We start from the raw sequence: 18,920 nt of genomic DNA, 5'->3' as shown, positions 1-18,920 counted from the left end.
TTCAGTACCATGCTCTTTTTTTATTTGTTGATATTCTTTTCATAGTAGCCCATCAATTCCTTCCTTGTCTTTTTTAATGCTTTATAGTATTCTTGGTATTCCATTCTTTATGGATGGGAAATATTGCCCATGCAAACTTACTCATATCTCTTACTTAACTAAACCTATTGTTGGTTAAGTTGAATCTTTTTGTGATTTTCTTTTTTTTTTTCATTGCATTTTCTTTTTGTAGATAAGTACATTTCTTATCAAACTTGTTACCCTTTCCCTCATTTTTCTCTTACTTTCCCTCCCCCTGATCCCTCTGTAATTTTATTATATTGATCATTCAACTGATTTTCACTTGTTTAGCTTTGATTATGATTGGGTACTTTGAGATAAAAGTGCTTTTTGGTATATATTATGTTAATTTAATTTATTGTTATTATTATTTTGTTCATTTATTTGTTGGCCATTATCTATTTTTTTTGTTATCTGTTAAAAGGTTTTGCATGTTAATTGCTTTAGTAGTAACCTTTCTTATTGTGTGCCAGATCTTGTGCTGAGTATCTCAATAATACAAGCCTTCTTCAATACTTCCTTTTCTAAAATCCAAGATTATTATTTGTATAGATTGCATAGATGAGAGGATTGAATAAATTTACTCTAAGTTACAGATTTGTAGGGGCAGAACCTGGCCTTCATCTCAGAAATACCTCTTTTACTCTACTAAAGCTTCTTTCAGAAGCTATAGACATATAGTAGAATCACAACAAATGCCTGTAGAAATGCTTTGCAAACTGCAGTACTTTGTGAATCTAAGGACAGAAAGGCCAAGAAAGGCTGGCAAAGCTCTTAGATTATAACTGAGTCTCAAGCAAAGACAAAGAGTCTTAAACTTTGTGATGTCAAGAAGCTCTTACCAATTATTGACCCAGAAACAAGGAGATGTATATGCCTCTATTTTGTGTTGCATGCAAAATCTGGTACATTGTCAGAATATGGCAAAAGGAAGATAATTTACCAACTGACAGACACATGAAATGGTTATTTAAATAGATAATAATGGCACCACTTAGTTAATGCTCTTATTTAAATGGCTGTGATAAAAGCACACTGATGTTAGTCAATACTTCTGGTATTTACTGATTTAGGCAGTAGAAACTCTGCTGGTTGGGAAACTGTGCTGTTGGTTTGTTATGAGCAATAATCTAAGCTTTCCTTTTTTTTTTTTTGGTCGCCTCTCCACCTCCCACCTTCCCTTATTTTGAAGGTCACAGCTGTTAACTCTCAGTCCAGTAATATTCATCAGCTGGGTGACTTTTTGGAAGACACTGCTCATGAGCTCTGGACTCTGACTCAAGCTAAGATCTTGAGGGACGGCAAGAACAGCCCAGATCTGGAGACCATGATGCTCCGAATGGAGGAGATAGAAGTAAGGTCTGGGGGCTGGGGTCAGCTTTGCCACTGGGGGTTCACCTCTGTTCTTCTTTGTGATTCTGGCACTTAATATGTCAGAGCCCCATGGTCCTGCTGTTAAATCCCACCTCTGCTACTAACTTAGTGTATGACCTTAGTGTATGGCATAGTTACTTGCCCTGCATAATAAGAAGGGATTTTAAGGATGGAATGTGGCATAGCATATTGAATATGCTGTCTGACACAACTAATAGTGATTGGTAATGTTTTCAACCTCTATTCAGTTGCCTCTTTTACCCTGTGGGAGAGCAATTCTATGAAATCACTGGTAACTTTACTTTCTTTAATTTCTCCAACACTACTTTTAGAATGCTTTTCTCATAAGGTATTAGGTCTCACACATTGGCCATCCCAGCCCTTAGATTATGCAGAGCAAGAAACAGATCTGGTAGGGAAACAAGTGGCTAAGATCCCCCCAAATTACAGTGCTGGGGTGAGAGTCCAGGTCTCATGACACCATGTTTGCATTTTGTTTTAGCTACACCATGATTTAATCTCATTTCTTCTTTGTAGTCAGAAGGTAATTCATTGATTTTTGAAAATTTAAGGATAGCATTTTATTCTAGTCTTGTAACTGGTTTCCTTAACTGTCCAGACTGAGGTACACTGGCTACATATGCCTATTGAAATAAGTGGTGTTAAAGTAAAAACACTGCAGATGGTCTGTAGTCAGGTGGTCACCATATTGGACAAGGCATGTAAAGAAAGCCTCTTTTGTCACCACAGGTTCTAATGGAAAATGCTGGTGGATACTGCAGTCATGTTAATTGTACTGTTTAGCTTTAGACTTCTACGAACTAATCATTTCCTGGCCTGGCAGATATCTGTCCTAGCCATTTGTCTGTATTAACCATGTCTGCTGAACTTTTCCATCCTTACTAGTTCTGGTTTATAATGAAACTCATCTTTTCTCATAAATTAAACTTTCTTTTTTAAAGAAATACCAGGAGACAGTACGCCAAAGATATAATAAAATTGTATATGCTGATCCTCATTTATGGATGCAGGAAGAAAGAAATGGTAGGTGCTTCCCCACTTTTCCCCATTACCAAAAAGTTGAGAGGAAAAAAAAATACATATAGTGAATACTGATATACCACTAAGTAAACTGGTATGCTTAATACTTTATATAGTAGCTTTATTATTTTTCTTTATCCCCTTTTCTGTCAGTTCATCTTATCTTTACATTAAATGCATCTCTTTTGTGTATTTTAAAGTGTGTTGATATCACACACTTTATTCCTAAATATGCACAGTAGCAGTTAAGAGTTATGTATTTACATATATAAACCCAGTCGTCTTCATGTCATCTGAAGGGTTTGGACAAATGGATCCATGTTCCCAGCCAGTTTCCTACTACCAGGTAACCACTATGCTTTGAAACTAGTGTCAGCTGTTGTAGAATTTCACCTAAGTACCAAATCATAGTTGAACTCTTTTCTACACTCTTCTTTTACTGTAGCATCTTATATTTGGTTGTGTTGCTTATTTCCTATTGCTGCTAAACAAGTGGAATGTACATATTGGTCACTAAAGATACACATTCTGTTAGAGTACTGGAGGGCACAAGTCTGTAGTGTTGGTTAGGCTAGTTCCTTCTGGAGGCTGGAGAATCTGTTTTGTCTAAGGCCGACATGCACCTGGCAGGTGAACTTACTCTTGCAGTCTCTGCTTCTGTTGCCTCACTTCCATTCCTCCTCTGTAGTCAGATCTGCGTCTACTTGCCTTCTATAAGAATCCTTACCATACTGAGGGTTCCCTATAATCCTGGACACTCTCCCCATCTCAGGATCCTTAAGTCCCTTGTACCATCAAGGCAACATTGTCAGGTTCTAGAAACTGTTGGAGGCATCTCAAGGGGCCACCAATTTATCCCCTAGCCCTTGTATCTGTAGTTCATGGTGTGCACCCACCACATCTAATTTGTCCCTCTGCCTGAGGGACTGATATGTAGTCTTTGTATGGACCCTCAGTTTTAATTTGTCTTGGAAAAATACTTAAGAGTGTACTTTCCAGGTCATAGGATAGGTATATTTAACTTTTTCAAAAAACCTTTCTCAGAAGAAGAATGTATCAGTTTATATTCCGTGAACACTCCTATCTCTGTGGAGCTCAATTTGTTTGATGCCTTTGGCAACATTTGCTGGTATCATTTGTCATCGTAGCACTCTGATTGTGCTGTAGTGATATTGCACTGGGCTTTAATTTCATCTCTTGATGAGTAATATATTTACAACTTATTAAAAGTGACTGTTGTCCAGTCACATGTCTTTTATAGTGCCCAAAATCTTTTTGCTCATTTTTATGACTTGGATTGACTATTTTTGTACAAAGTCTTTATATTCTGGTACAAGTTCTTGTTGGGTATATGTTTTGGTTGTGCTGAGGATTGAGCCCTGGCCTTGCACATGCTAAGAAGTACTCTACCACTGAGCTCCTTTCCCAGCCTTCTCTTTTGTTTTCTATCCTAGGGAGCTAGGGATTGGTGCATGTTGGGCAGTTGCTCTCTCACTAAGCTACATGCCCAGACTTTTCATTCTTTAAAAGTGTATAGTTCATTAGTCTTATTGTATTTACATAATTGTACAAGCATCACTTGTACACATATATCTCTCTCCCTTCTCTCTTCCAACCCCCCTCCATCCCCCCACCCCCTGCTACATTAGAGCTTTCATTCAGTGCCTGGTACTTGCTTGGCAGACATGCTACCACTTGAGCCACGTCCCCCAGCTTTTTTTTCTGTTAGCTCAAGGCTGACCTTAGGACCATCTTTAGACTACATTCTTATGTATATACCTGCATGACACTAAGGTGGTATGTCATTTGATCTTCCTGGGCTCTGCTTCCAGAGTAGCTGGGATTATAGGCGAAGTACCCTTTCACTACTTAATTCCAGAATATTCTCATCAGCCCCAAAAGGATCTGTGTCTATCAGCTGTTACTCCTCATTCTTTTTCCCCCTTTGTATGTCAGTTACTAATTTATCAGATAGATGTTTTGTTTATTTGTTGTTTGGAGCTTTTCTGGTTTTGGTTTTGGGGTTTTGTGCTGGTACTGGGGCTTGAATTCAGAGTTTTGTGTATGCATTGGCTTTTTCACTCTGGGCTGACAGTCTACCACTTGAGCCACACATCTGCTTCTGCAGATAGATGCTTTACAAATACTGTTTCCCCATCAGTGACTTACCTGCTTCTCTAATTTATCAGTTTTTCCTTGTATGGTTTTGATGTCAGTTGTCTGAGGAATCTTTGCCTACTTCTGAGGCAAGAAGATACTCTATTTTCTTCTAAAAGCTTTTATAGCTTTAGTTTTCATGTTTTGGCCCATGATAATATCAGGTAAAGTTTGTCTGTGGTGTAAAGAAGCAACTGAAACTCTGGTTTCAGATCGCCACTTGTTTCAGCACCTTTGTTGGAAAGAGTTTTGCTTTTCTCTTCACATTTCACAGTACACACACATGCACACACACTTTGGCTGCAATTGCTAGATTACTGTCACAATTTTGGCTGGGAAGCCTTGATCAGATTCTGTTTTGAATCATGCTTGTCAGTTCCTACCATTGTTCCTACCATGAAGGAGAGATAAAATGTGGAGAAGCACTGCCTCTAACGGAATTGAAGTCCTGTACTGTACTTGCTAAGAGGCGGAAAGGAAACGGCATGGTAGAGGTTTACAGCAGTACATGTCACAAGTAATTATTTTAAAATAGGAGTTTGAGTATTTAGAAAAAGTCAGATTTTGAAAGAAAGATGAGCCATATAAGCCAAGTACTAATGTTTTTCCTTTTTGTTTCCTATTATTTTCCAGTACTATTTTGTTGTTGAAGATGATGATGTTGTTTCTTTTCCTCACCAAACAACCTCAGCCTCCATTTGTTTCCCACATGACAAGTGAATGACTTGTCACAGCCCAATTCATATGACCCAGCTTGGCAGTGCATATCCTCCTGCAGGCTAAACATCCCTAAGCCTCAAATATGCAGTCCAAAAATCTGAAGTCCAAAGAGCATTCATATTAAGAATGCTCAATCAGGAAAGCTAATGCAAATATTAGAAAACCTGGAATCAGAGTTTTGGTCCCAAGCATTTAGGATGAGGGAGGGAGGGATCCTTGAACCATGTTATCGACTGAACTTCGTTCCCTTCCTCCACTGCTCGCTTGGCATGTTACAGCTCTGGATACTTTGTTCAAGTCAGAGCCCCTCCAAACCTTCCCTAGGGCCTTGCTAATCATTGTTTAGTCCATCAGTGGCCAGTTTATTTTCAGATGGAAGCAGAGGGGTGATTTGTGTCACTGATGGTTTGGCTGTATCATGTAGAAGAATACTTGATGTTCTTAAAGACGGACACTAGGACTCTGTAGACTCTGTGTATAGAAGGACATCTTTGGGCACCCCAGAATTGTAAGCCATTCTTGTTTCTAGTTGTTCTGCCTGTTGGCTTAGTTATATCACAATGTAAAATGATCTTTGGTGTTCTTTTGTTTTTTTTTTGTGCTGGTCCTGGGGCTTGAACTCAGGGCCTGGGTGCTGTCCCTGAACTGTTTGTTCAAGGTTCATACTCCACCACTTGAGCTTTACTTCCAGCTTTGTGGTGGTTAATTGGAGATGAGTCCCATGCTGGTTTTGAACCAAGATCCTCAGATCTCAGATTCCTGAGTAGCTAGGATTATAGGCATGTCTGGTTAAAGTGATCTTTGGAATGAGAGAGGTCTAATCCATATTGCTTCTCCCTGAGAACTACAGAAATCCGTTGTCTTCTCCGCAAAATTTTCATGTGTATGTGCTGGTACAGGGGCTTGGACTCAGGGCTTAGATCAATCCCTTAGCTTTGTCACTCAAGACCAGCACTGTGCCACTTGAGCCATAGCACCACTTCCAGCTTTTTGGTGGTTAATTGGAGAAGAGTTTCATGGAGTTTTCAGCCAAAGCTGGTTTCAGTCATGATCCTCAGATCTCAACCTTCTAAGTAGCTAGGATTACAGGCATGAGCCACCAGTGCTGGCTTCTCAGTAATATTTTTTATATCAGTTGGTTTGGGCAGTTTCTGTCAGGCAGTAGAGAAATCATGAGATTATAATGTGAATCAGAGAAAGCTATTTTACATGTAAGTTTTCCTTACCTTAGAGGACAGCTCTTTCCTGACATTGAAATGTATTTAAAATTAGAAAGAATCTAAGACTTGAGTTGTCAAGCCTGTAAGTTGTAGTTAGTAAATCAATGTTTTGATTATAATCATGCAGATTTTTTTTCTAGCAATGCCCAAGACAAATTAGATCAGCTAATTAAGTGTTCAGGCATGAGAGTTTTTTTTCTTCTTCTTTAGTAATCAAAGCATTTAAAGGTTAAACAAACTTAACTGCTTACAAATCCTTGATTGGGTGGCTGGCTCATAATGGAGTCTCAGCAAGGAGGCTTCCTTAGAGGTGCCAGAGCCTTCAGAAAGAGTTTATTGTTACTTTTTTCCTTTCTTATTTATTTATTTATTTATTTATTTTTGGGTGCAAGTACTGGGGTTTGAACTTGGGGCCTAACACTGTTTCTCAGCTTGCTTGCTCACCTGGTGCCCTACCACCTGAGTCATGCCTCCGGTTTGGAGTTTAATATTTCTTAAGACTGTCTCTACACTGGCTTGTTTTCTTGTACTGTTTATATTCACCTTTGCCTTTATAGTAGTTTTATTTCTCCCTATATACTGCTAGCTATGCCCATTAAGGCTTAAATGCTCATGTGACTTCCTCACAGGTTGTTGGCCACTAGGACAGCTCAAGTTGGACATCAGCTTTTCTTTATATGCATTCATGTTCTGCCTGTCCTCTTATAGACCAGAAAAGCCCAGCAGTGAGTGAAAGGCCTCTGCCTCCTCATCTCATCAGGATCACAAAGCCAGTAGCACACAGGGAGCCTGCTGTTAGCATCGTGTTAGAAAGTCCCTGCAATGGCAAGTAAGTGGTTCTGACAGTCTGCTTTCATGTGAGTCGGTTGCCTTTGACCTAGTTAAGTTCTGTATTTCTTCAGTTTCCACAGGGTGGAAGGTTTTTTTAAAAGAATATCTTGCCAGTTCTGAGATGGTAACACAGCATGGTTATTAATGGGCAACGTATGTTTCATTGTCAGGAGCCTGCCATTCATCCATGGCAGCAATTGGCTGGTTTTCCATGGGGCAAGCATTAGTTGGGTCCATGTAGGTTGTTTTGGTACTTCCTGTAAGGTTTGTTTTCAGTGTCATTTTGTCTAAGAGAAGTAATGCCTGTAGTGTGAACATTAGTGCAATGGAAAGAGAAAAGAGAGTCAGGTTGCAGTGTTGCCTTTTGTTCATTGTGAGGGACAGATTTTGGTTACGGAACTATCAAGGTAAATGAGCAGTCCACCTTGCTCACCCATGACTTTGCATGTCTGTTCCTCTTCTGTGTTGTCAGTTCCCTGGATGAAAGTTTGGGAGCAGACGAGAGACCAGAGAAGAGAGAGGCTCCCATTCCTTCACCTGCAGGAGATTCTCCACAGAGAGAAGGCAGAGTGCCTCTCTTTGTCCCACCCAGTATGAGGCACAGCATTGGTGACTATTGTAGCCAATTTGAGCAATTCCTTCGGCTCATATCTCATGAGGCTGTAGGCTCCTTCAACCCATGGCTGTTTGCTGAAAGGTTAGTAAGGCATTATATATTACTGTCTATGAACTAAGGGCCAAATTTCAGACTTGTGGTAAAGCTGAAGAGGGGATTTTCTTAGGGCCCTAGAGTTCTGGGCCCTAATGAACAATTTCATTCTTCAGATGCAGAAGCCCATCATGAAGGGTGTGTCCTCAGAACCTCACCTAAACAGAATTATCTTCCAAAGGCCTGTGCATCACATTGCGAGTTAGGACTTCAGTATATGAGTGTTAGGATAGGGGGCACAAAAGTGTACCGCAGCAAAAGAGCTATGGTATTTTCTCTTGCTGTTGGTGAGAGTGAGGACCCGTCAGAGAACCTAAAATGTTGCTGAGCAGAAAGAGAGCAGTCAGGGCTAGGAAATCACCATAGTCGGGACATACGGGTCTTCTGCAACAGCCTCTGACTGCAGTGTCTTTCTTCACCCTCTGCTCCTGTGAGTCACCCCCCTGAGTAGGGTTGGCACGTTAGAGTCATAAAATGGGCTCCTAGAGCTATGAATGAATAACCTGAAAAGATACTGGTGAAGTCCATTCTTTATAAAAAGAATCCAGATTTAAAGTCCCCATGGTGGGCTGGGAAGGTGGCTCAGTGGTAGAGCGCTTACCTTGCATGCCTGAGGCCCTGGGTTTGATTCCTCAGCACCACATAAACAAAAAGAAAAAAGCTGGAAGTGGCGCTGTGGCTCAAGTGGTAGAGTGCTAGCCTTGAGCTGAAGAGCTGAGGGACAGCACCCAGGCCCAGAGTTCAGGCCCCACGACCGGACCAAAAATAAATAAATAAATAAAAATAAAGTCCTCATGGTATCACTTGTTTATATGCTTGCAAGATATTTTTATCAGTGAGCTAAATAGTATATTTTGTGTTGGTTCTTTGTGCATATGTGTGTGCGCGCGTGCCTGTGCATGTATAGTCCACTTAAGCCCTAACCCTAGCACATTTCTTTTAAGCATACTTCAGGAGTTAATAATTGCTTCTTTTTATTTGCCTCTTATGCATTTACTTTGTACACATACTAGCCAATATTCAGTTTTCCCAGTGAATGAAAATGTCAGTTAATCCTCATTTCTCAGCCCTACTGCTCATCTTTGCAGCCCCCTTTTCTTCTACCCTGGCCTAGGACTTTGCCATACTGAGTGTTAGGCTCCCTCCCTCCAGAGTAGCTTCCTTATTTTCTAACATCCTTGACTTCCCTTTCTTAATTTAGTCTCTCATGAAAGCTCTTGTATATAGCAGAGAGAGAGAGAGAGAGAGAGAGAGAGTATGTGTGTGTGTGTGTGTGTGTGTGTGTGTGTGTGTGTGTTGTAGGATCTGAACTCTGGACCTGGGCACTGTCCCTCAGCTCTTCAGCTCAAGGCTAGCACTCTACCACTTGAGCCACAGCACCACTTCCAGCTTTTTCTGCTTATGTGGTGCTGAGGAATGGAAGCCAGCGCCTCCTGCATGCTAGGCAAGCATTCTACTACTGAGCCACCTTCCTTACCCCTATAGCAGAAATTTCTTAAGACAGGTTTGAAAGTGATATTCATACTTGATTGATGATTTGCGGAAATCAAAGTTACTGGTTCCCCCCACCCCCCAAGGACTGTATCTTCTTTTTTTGTAAGGGTGGAAAAGGGCTTGTCCCTTCCCTGCCAAAAATAGGAGTGAAGATCTGTCATCTAACTGCTGTAGGTTTTCTGCCTCATATGTCATTCCATCTTCTTGATTTTCTGTACTTTCACTTTCTGAGCCTTTCTGATATCTTGGACAAATCAGCTTGCTTTTTGGGGCGGGGGCAGGGGAACCTCACAGCTTCTTCCATGCTTCCTTGCTAATAAATCAGTTATGAATCTTCTGGGATTTTTACCTTCTGAAAACTGTGGTCATATCTCATCTACCATTGTCATTTTTCTTTTCTTTTTTTCCTTGTAGATTTGTGTATTGGTTTATATACTTTTAGTGATATTTGGGGCAGGATCAGGGCAATACCAATAAAGCTTTCAGTTAACCTGAGTCTTGGATCTTATATGTAATCAAGTACTACCCTTTGAAGCATATGTGAACCCTGTTCTTTTGTTTTTTGTTTTTTCTAGCTCCTTCCTTTTTTAGTGAGATTTGGGGACAGAATCAGGGGTAATTGCTAATATTCAGATTCTGAGATTAACCTGAGTTTTGAGTCTTGTGCTTAATCAATAATACCTTTTAAAGCATCTGTGAACCTTTGTTCTGGGTGAGATGCACATTTGCTTTCACGTGTTCTGAAGGATTTTCCCAGGGAAGAGAAAAATGAACTTAATTTCTTTCCTTGTGATAACACCTACATGATCCTGTAGTATTCTTACTCATTTCCCATAACTTGTCCGTATCAGTTAGAGTAACTGGCTGATTAGGAAATCCAAAGCAAGCCAAGGAAGAGAGACCAATTGGTTGTATATTCTTACACTAGATACATTGATGCATTTGTTTGTCACTGTTTTGCAGATGTAGAGAGTTCTCCCAGCCTCTAGGTTCAGACATAGAAGACAGAGCTATTAAACATGCCTGAGCTTTCATAGATGTTTGCCTCTGCTGCCCTTTGACCTGGCGTGACAGTGTGTCTCAATGCCATTTTTGCTCGCTTGTTTATCTCTCCTGATTTACTTTTATTTTTGTGATCCAAAGATGACAATTATATTGGTGAGAGTTTCGAAAAGTATTCAAAGACAGATTAGCTCACCTCATCATCTCTTGTGTGAGAGGGGAGGCTACCTGAGTTTCCCACCTATCTTTGAATGTCTGTGTTCTAACATACACCTCAAGAAAGGCCCTAGTCCAGTGATCAGAGTGAACAGATGAAATGAACTGGATGCAGTTAAGAAATTGAGTGGGAAAGGGAAAACAACATCATAGTGGTTTTGATAAAAACCAAACTCCTAAAGTTTCCTGGATTTGGAAGAAAGAGAGAACGAGAGAAATTTCTGACAGAAAAGGATAGATCAAATAACCCTTAGGTAGCTAGTTGAAGAGCAAATAACTCAGCCAACCAAAGTAATGAAGTAAACTCAGGACTCAGTTGTGTATCTGCAGAAGTCTGTTGTAAGACTTGAGAACTAGACACATCAAATACTATGTAGGCCTGGGTACCAGAGAATGGAAGCATTGTTGACAAGGGAGAATAAAGGAAGGTGAATATGGTCAACATACTTTATGTACATGTGTGAAAATGACACAGTGAATCCTACTGAGATTGATTTGGGAAACGGAGAGGGATGAGGGAAATCAACAAAGAGGGTGAATCTGATCAAGGTATGCATGTGTGAACATGTCACAATGAAACCCTCTTGTAAAACTAATTGATGCTAATAAAAATGTGAGAAATAACGTTCTGAAGTATGGAGTGTGGCTCAAGTGGTAGTTTGCTTGTCTAGCAAGTGCAAGGCCCTGGGCCCAGTCCACAGTACTGAAAATAATAATAAAATAATATGAAGATAGAATGGCTGATCTCTCCAACAATAGAATAAAAAAGTAACTAGAGAACCGAAAAGTTAAAAAAAAAAGAGTGTCATCTTTAGTTGTACAAGGGGTTTTCAGTATATTTATGGGTACAGTGCATCTTGTGTCACCCCTTCTATTGTTCTCCCTTACCACTCCCAACCCCACAGAAACATTTTTGTTTTATGTTGTTTTGTTTTGGGTGGCAGTACTGGGGCTCGAATTCAGGACCTGGGTGCTGTCTCTTAGCTGTCCTAGTGCTCTGTCACTTGAGCTGCTGCTCCATTTTTGGCTTTTTGGTGGTTAATTGGAGATAATTATCTCAAAGACTTTGCTATCTGGTCTCACTTTGAATCATGATCCTCAGGTCTCAGCCTCCTGAGTAGCTAGAATTACAGGTATGAGCCACTGGTGCCCAGCTCAGAAAAGTGTTTTTGATAGAGGGGTTACTACTGAAGAGAATGTGGGGGGTAGGAGGTGGGGAGAGAAATGGGACGTTATCCAAGAATTGCTATAAGAAAATTTCCTGGATGGCTATAGTCTTTAAATCAAAATAGTTCATCTTTTGTCTGCTTTGAGGGAGGAATAAGTGAATGAATGAATGAATGAATTGGCATGCACTGTGGCATATCATTATGAAAAGGAAACTTGAGTATACTAGTGTAAAGAGGTGACCTAAGATTCCAGAGAAGTAAAAACTGGACATCTTCAAATAATCAGTAACAATACTGGAAGCTAGAAGATACTAGAACATACTTCCAGAATTTAACAGACATGTTGACTCACCGAAATGACTAAAGATAAGGGAATAAGAAGGACACTTTAGGGGTATGGCTTCATTGAGCTGTGTCCCTCAGCTGCTGGAGAGTGTGCACCCCCCGAATAAGCATGTATTCTAAAAAAGGAAGGCCAAAGTTTATAGAAATCCTAGACTCAACACAGAGATTCCAAGAAAATGGCAAGAGCTTTTTCCAGGGGCAGAGTTCCTCAATGAGCGTGGAAACCATCTATTCCAGACTAGAGGAGGGAGACCTAGGTTCCAGATGGTATGGTTGCCCTAGAGGAAAGGCAGAGTGAGGAAGGTTAAAGAGAAGAAAATGGATAGATACATCACCTGCTGTGTTGAAATGTACTGAGAGTACCTTTGCGTTTCTCTCACCATTTGGTGATGAATTTGCTATAGGAACATAAAGAGCAAAGCAAATATAAAATGAACCAATCATTTCAGCTTCTAGTAATGATGCGCTTGGTAATTTGGACCACCTCTCCCACTGAGGATAACTGTTAATAGAAAAGCTGAATTAAAAATAAAACACAGGTGCTTAAAGGCATCCAGAAGTGAACTAGGTGAATAATGAATAATGGGGCCAGGCTCCTGGAGAAGACAGGGAGCTGGACCCACTGCATGGCTCTGGACAGTCGGTTTTGGAGAGAAAAGAGGAGCACTTAGCCTTTTCATATCAGAAGACAGAGGTTGGAATCCAGTAGGTGCCAAGGGCACGTGATTGCCCTGGTGAACAGTACTTACCTTTTGTTATTGTTGTGGTGCTAATATTGAACCCAGCACCTTCCTCGTGCTAATTTAGCATTTTACCACTGAGCTACATCCCTACCCCTTGTCCTCAGTTTTGATTGGGACCCTGAAACTTTCACTTGGATATAAACAAGCCTTCTTAGGGGCTTTGTTCAATATATCAACTCAGTCCTTGAGATTGGATTGAGTAGACTTTACATAACCATTGCCCTCCAGTCTCCAGGCATATACAAACCTCAGCTTTTTTTTCTGGAGGAAAATAACATCATCTTGAAACTTACCTTATTTCTACAGTTTTTGAAAACAGTGTCTGGTGTATAATAAAAAATAAAAGACAACAGACACAAAACAAGAACAGACCCACAGCAGCCCAAATACCATAGCTATTTCCCAGTTAACTTAATCATTATAATGAAGCCTCCATCAAAAATGAAGACAGGGCTGAGAAGATGGCTCAGTGGTAGAGTGCTTGCCTTGCATGCATGAGGCCCTGGGTTTGATTCCTCAGCACCACATAAGCAGAAAAGGCCAGAAGTGGCGCTATGGCTCGAGTGGTAGAGCACTAGCCTTGAGCTTCAGCTGAGGGGCAGTGCCCAGGCCCAGAGTTCAGGCCCCACCATCACCACCAAAAAAAAAAAAATCTCAGGGATAGTGCCCAGGCCCTGAGATCAAGGCCTAGGATTGGCCAAATTAAAAAAAAAAAAAAAACTGAACAAAATCAGGCTGGGTGCTGCTAGCTCACACCTGTAATTCTAGCTAGTCAAGGGGCTGAGATCTGAGGATCACGATTCAAAGCCAGCTTAGGCAGGAAAGTCTATGACACACTTATCTCCAATTAGCTATCAGAGAACTAAAAGTGGCACTGTGGCTCAAGTGGTAGAGTGCTTGAGCACTTGCCTTGAGCTGAAGAGCTCAGGGACAGTGCCCAGGCTCAGAGTTCAAGCGCCACAACTGACCAAAAAAAAATAAAAAAACAAACTGAACAAAATCTAAATGTACATTCTAGAATTAAAATTATACTTTCTGGAATGAGGAAGTCATTGGATGGTCTCACTAAGTTAGAGAGTTAGAAGATAGGACAGAAAAAAATAGCCAGAGTGATACATAAAACCACTATTAAAGATGAAAAGTACAGAGAGAAGGGACATAGAAAAAAGAAAATCAAATGTTTATGGTGTTGGAGTTCTAAAAGGAAAGGAGAGAAAGGAAAAGTGAAAATAAAATTAAAAAGAGATCATGACTATCACTTCCTTAGAGTAACAAAAGAATCTCTAAAATCCCCAAGTTAAAAAGAAAGAGAGAGAGCAAATTGTATTTAGCCATATGTCATAATATTGTTGAAAGGACAGTGAGGACATCAGCAAGAGGAATAAAAATGAGAGGAACACAAATACAGTAGAAGTTGGAAGACCTGATGCATGTTTTTAAATTCCTGAAAAATACTAATTCAGAGTTTTAAGCCCAGCAAAATGTACACCAGGAAGGAAGGTGAGAATTGCCCTGTAGTTGGGGGGTGGAAGGGGAAGAAGGAGGGGAGAAAAAATGACAAAAACAAAACTAGGTGGAAATAGGGTAGGCAGGAAGCCATGACACTTACCTCCATGTACATTTTTGTGTTTCTGATTTTTGTTTAGTCAGTAGTTCATTCTGCTCTAAAATTCTGACTTTGGGAACCATATTAATATTTCCTTTAGATAGCTTCTAATCAGCAAAGATGGGAGAACCCTAACTTGAAATACAAACAGAAACATGAGCCTAGCTGTCTGTAGCATCTAGTTTCAGCTAGAGACCACAGTCATGTCATGCACGGTGCAGAGTGACTTGTCAACATGGCATTCGTCCCCAGAGCTTCCAACAGCATGAGCCCGGGCTGTGGTGGGGTAGGATTTTGCAAGCCTCTTGGTCCGGCAACTCTGAAACTACTTACTTTGAATTTAAAGATGGCTCAAATAATACAATTTGAATAGCAAGACCGGGGTTTCTGGGGGATGGCTAGAACAAATCCTTGGTCGAACTGGAATTAGCCCTATTTTTATGAGCATACAGTTTTGGTAGATGACAAATACAGAGGATTATAGGGACATTTCTTGGTTTTCTGCTGGGGGCATCTAGAAGCAAAGGCGTTGGCAGCGCAGCGCTTACTTGGTGTTCCGATCTCCATGTCTCACTGTCTGTGTCTACCATGAACTGGCCCCAGGGCGCCTCAGAGAGGCAGGCCTAGGGCTCAGAAACATAATATGAGCCTTGAACATCATGTGTTCCTGAAAGGAAGTGCTCTAAAGAATTATAGGACAAGCCAGGCACAGTGGCTGAAGCCTGTAATCCCAGCTCCTTGGGAGACAACGATGTTGGAGGTGTTTGCTGTTCAAGGCCAGCCCAGGCATAAAAGTTCATAGGATTCCATTTCAGCCCGAGGCTGGTACAGTGGTACACACCTGTGATCCCAGCTATAGGGGGAACACTGTGACTGGGCACAGTGCTGGGTGCTTGTCATCCCCTGCAACTCAGGGAAGCACAAGTAGAAAAATAGCAAGTTAGGCAAGACCTAGGCATGAAGCAAGATCCTAAAAGTAAACCAGTGCAAAAAGGGGTTGGTTTGAGTGGGGAGAGTGCCCACTTAGCAAACCCCAATATAGTTCAAATCCTAGTACAGCCAAAAATAACAAATGATGAAGACATATCAAGAGGCCACAACAGCCAGCGTGGTCAAACCTCAGATAAATAAGTAATAATAATTTTTAAAAAGTAGCAATAGTATCAGATTGCAGAAGTCAGAAGCCATAAAACCAACTTATGAATGAGTGAATGAATGAATATGTAAATAAACAGGGGGAGTGCTCTATTATAGTAGAATGCCAGCTATTACATGAGGAAGAAATGCCAGTGTTAGAAAAGTGGTTTTGGAGAACCCTGTAATCATTGATTCACACAAGTTTGATGAGAACAAAAAAATTACAAGCTGGGTGCCAATGGTTCATACTTATAATCCTAGCTACTCAAGAGGCTGAGATCTGAAGATTATGGTTCGAAGCCAGCCCAGGCAGGAAAGTCCATGAGATACTTATCTCTAAGGAATCACCAGAAACCCGGAAGTGGCTGTGTGGCATAAAGTGGTAGAGCACTAGCCTTGAGCGAAAAAGCTCAGGGATAGTACCCAGACCCTTAGTTCAAGTCCCAGGACCAAAAAAAAAAAAAAAAGGAAAGAAAGAAATAGAATAGTTACATAGTCTCTGTCTCCCTACAATATGCTTCTTAATTACAAAAGAAAGGCCTATAGCAAATATTACCAAACTAAGTGTTCAAAATCACCAGTCATCAGTAATGAGTGCATACAGACCTTAACACACTGAGGGGGGAGTGTATTTCAAAAGTCCAGGGACATTCTGCAGAGAACAGTTAGGATCACGGGAGATAGACTGAGAAACATTTCAAATTAAAGCAGACTAAATGAGAGACTTGAGAACAAAACACAGCCAAGGATTCTGGATTGACCAGAAAAAAAGTTTCAGTGCCAGTATTCAAATTTATACTTGCTAGGTTGGCACTCTGCCATTTGAGCCACATATCTTTCCCAGCTTTTTGCTGGTTATTTTGGAGATTAAGTCTAGTGAGTGGGCTTTTCTGCTCTGGTTGGCTTTGAACCATGATGCTCCAGATCTCTGCCAGGTATAAGCCACCAGTACCCATCTAAGAAAGTTTTCTTTTAAGGGATTTATTGAGACAGCTGGTGAAATTTGAATAAGGCCTACACATAAGATTGGATAATAGTTTTGTATTGATGTTAATGTTGTCTTGTTGATGAGAATGTCCTTTTTCTAGGAAATGTACAAGGATGCATTTGGGGAGGTCTTCCTGTAGCCTACTCTCAGTTCAGATTCAGAAAGGGTGAGGTATGCAGAGAAAATTGGTATATAAATTTGGAGTGTCCTGCAATCTTGGTCTCAGATATAGGTCCCAGGTGGATGTAACCAGGAGCAGGGCTACAGTGAGGTCACTTCAGTCTCCTCTGTTAGCTCGGTTCCGAGGGCCAGGCCACTGTCTGTGTCCCAGGCCTCCAGCAGGACTTGGGCATTACCATCCTACTGTCCAGAAAGCCAAGCCCCTCACCTTGCTTTTTCTTCTGAATTTCATGTCAGTTTTAGAATTGACTTGTTAGGTTCCCAGCTGAGAGACAGGAGGGTTGCATGTGCCGCTGTCAGTGCTTTCAGCCGTGTGTTTATCTTGCAGCTTTTCAGAGCAGCTGGTAGACGAAGCTCTGGAGAGCGTGGCCGCTGAGCTGCTGGATGTGTGTGAAGACTACGCAGAGGCTGTGTTCACCTCAGAGTTCCTAGAAGCTGCTACCTAGAGGCCATCCAGGCGGGGCCCTCGGCCACACTGCAGTGTCCCCACTCCCAGGAGATGTTTGTCCTCAGCTGCAACCCAGGCCCAGAGTGCTGCCTCTGGAAGGAAGGACATGCCCTGCAAAGCCCCTCACTTTGCATTCTCTGTCACGGCAACAGTTCTGGAAGTTTATGATGGCATGTGCTACATTTATCTGTGCCCAGGGAGTGGGAATTGATTATGGCAATATACTATTTTTAGATATATCACTTTCTAATTGAAATATTATGTTCATTTTCTGGCTCAGAATATTTTGGAAGGTGATAGATAATTATATTTGATGCAGGGACTCAGGTTACTGTTGAACTCAAAGATGGCCTCCCTGCCAGCCTGAGTGCGGACTTGCCCCTGGCTGCTGTTTTGGCCATCTGCAGCGCCCTACTGGGCTGCCTGTCCCGAGTGGCCCACTCAGATGGGACGCAGTGTGGACATACTGCCAGACCTCTGCTCCCCAGCACGCCTTCCTCCAAAGCTCATTCCAGGGTGGCTTTTCATGTCTCAGTTCTTCAGTTTACTGCTCTGGATTTGCACTGGCTGGCATAAAACGCCTTCTCTGAATTTAGAGGCCGTTCCTGGACTTTTTAGGAAATGGCCACTCCTACCTGGTAAGGGAAAGGTGCAGAGCTCACTGTTGCTCAGCAGTGTCCAAGTCTCTGTTTCCATGCCACAAGGGAGGATCTGAAGATCCACAATCCCTCTAGAGAAAGGAAGACATCTGAGAACAGCCTGGCTCGGTCCTCCCAGGTCTTCTGCATCCACAGGACAAGCTTCTGAAATTGAGAAGAGGAGGAGGAATGTGCATCAAAATAAAGCCACTAACCAGGAAAACTTTGCTTCGATGATTTGCCCCAGGCCTGATGAGAGAAATGTGAGGAGCAAAGGGTCCAAGACACCACCCCAGGGAATAATGTGACTCTTGTCAGAACACACAGGGTCATTCTCAACTACACTATTTCAGTTGGTAATTTAAGCTGCATGATCATACTTATTTGTGCAAAATTGATTTTCATTTAATGTTAGTGTTTTCCTGCTTACTTTTGTGTAACCTCAGAATGTGAAGCACTTCTAGGGAATTATAGTCTTTAATCTGGAAAGTTTTTATGTGCATTTGAGCTGATAGGAGCATTTGTCGTTTGTAGTAAAGTCAGTTGTGTGGCAGTTTTTATTGTATTGGGTATTTTAAGAAATAATAATAAACAATATTTTAAAGTTTTATGCATGTCTATTTGAAATAATTTATATTTCCTATTTTTTTCCACAGACGACATGAGGTATAATTGACAGGAACCACTGAGAATACCTTTATATTTCATATGATAGTGGGTTTTTTGCCATGTCAGAAAGGAATAATTGACAAGTTTTTTAAAAGCTAACACTTGTTAAGTATACACTACAGCATGGCTCAGCACTCTCCCTGCACTGACTGAGCTGGTGCTTGTGCACCTGT

The 18,920-nt window shown here is 41.2% G+C and overlaps 1 protein-coding gene across 4 annotated transcripts in view; it reads left to right on the top strand.

The window, feature by feature from the left end:
• Kiaa0753 (KIAA0753 ortholog) overlaps window positions 1-18,688 on the top strand; it is a 69,252-nt gene extending 50,564 nt beyond the window's left edge. For 3 of the 4 annotated variants that reach the window (XM_013013356.1, XM_013013355.1, XM_013013354.1), the window contains exons 15-19: window positions 1,253-1,414; window positions 2,397-2,478; window positions 7,281-7,401; window positions 7,876-8,100; window positions 17,321-18,688. In XM_013013356.1, coding sequence (XP_012868810.1) covers window positions 1,253-1,414; window positions 2,397-2,478; window positions 7,281-7,401; window positions 7,876-8,100; window positions 17,321-17,438 — 708 coding nt within the window. In that variant the 3' untranslated portion in view covers window positions 17,439-18,688. Of the gene's footprint in view, window positions 1-1,252; window positions 1,415-2,396; window positions 2,479-7,280; window positions 7,402-7,875; window positions 8,101-17,320 lie in introns of those variants that run through there. The other variant, XM_013013357.1, reaches the window with a different exon arrangement.
• Window positions 18,689-18,920: the final 232 nt, after the last annotated feature.

The sequence above is a fragment of the Dipodomys ordii genome, unplaced genomic scaffold (genome assembly GCF_000151885.1).
Source record: "Dipodomys ordii isolate 6190 unplaced genomic scaffold, Dord_2.0 Scaffold19, whole genome shotgun sequence".
Taxonomy (NCBI): Eukaryota; Metazoa; Chordata; class Mammalia; order Rodentia; family Heteromyidae; genus Dipodomys; species Dipodomys ordii.
This window is presented reverse-complemented; position numbering and strand designations above follow the sequence as displayed.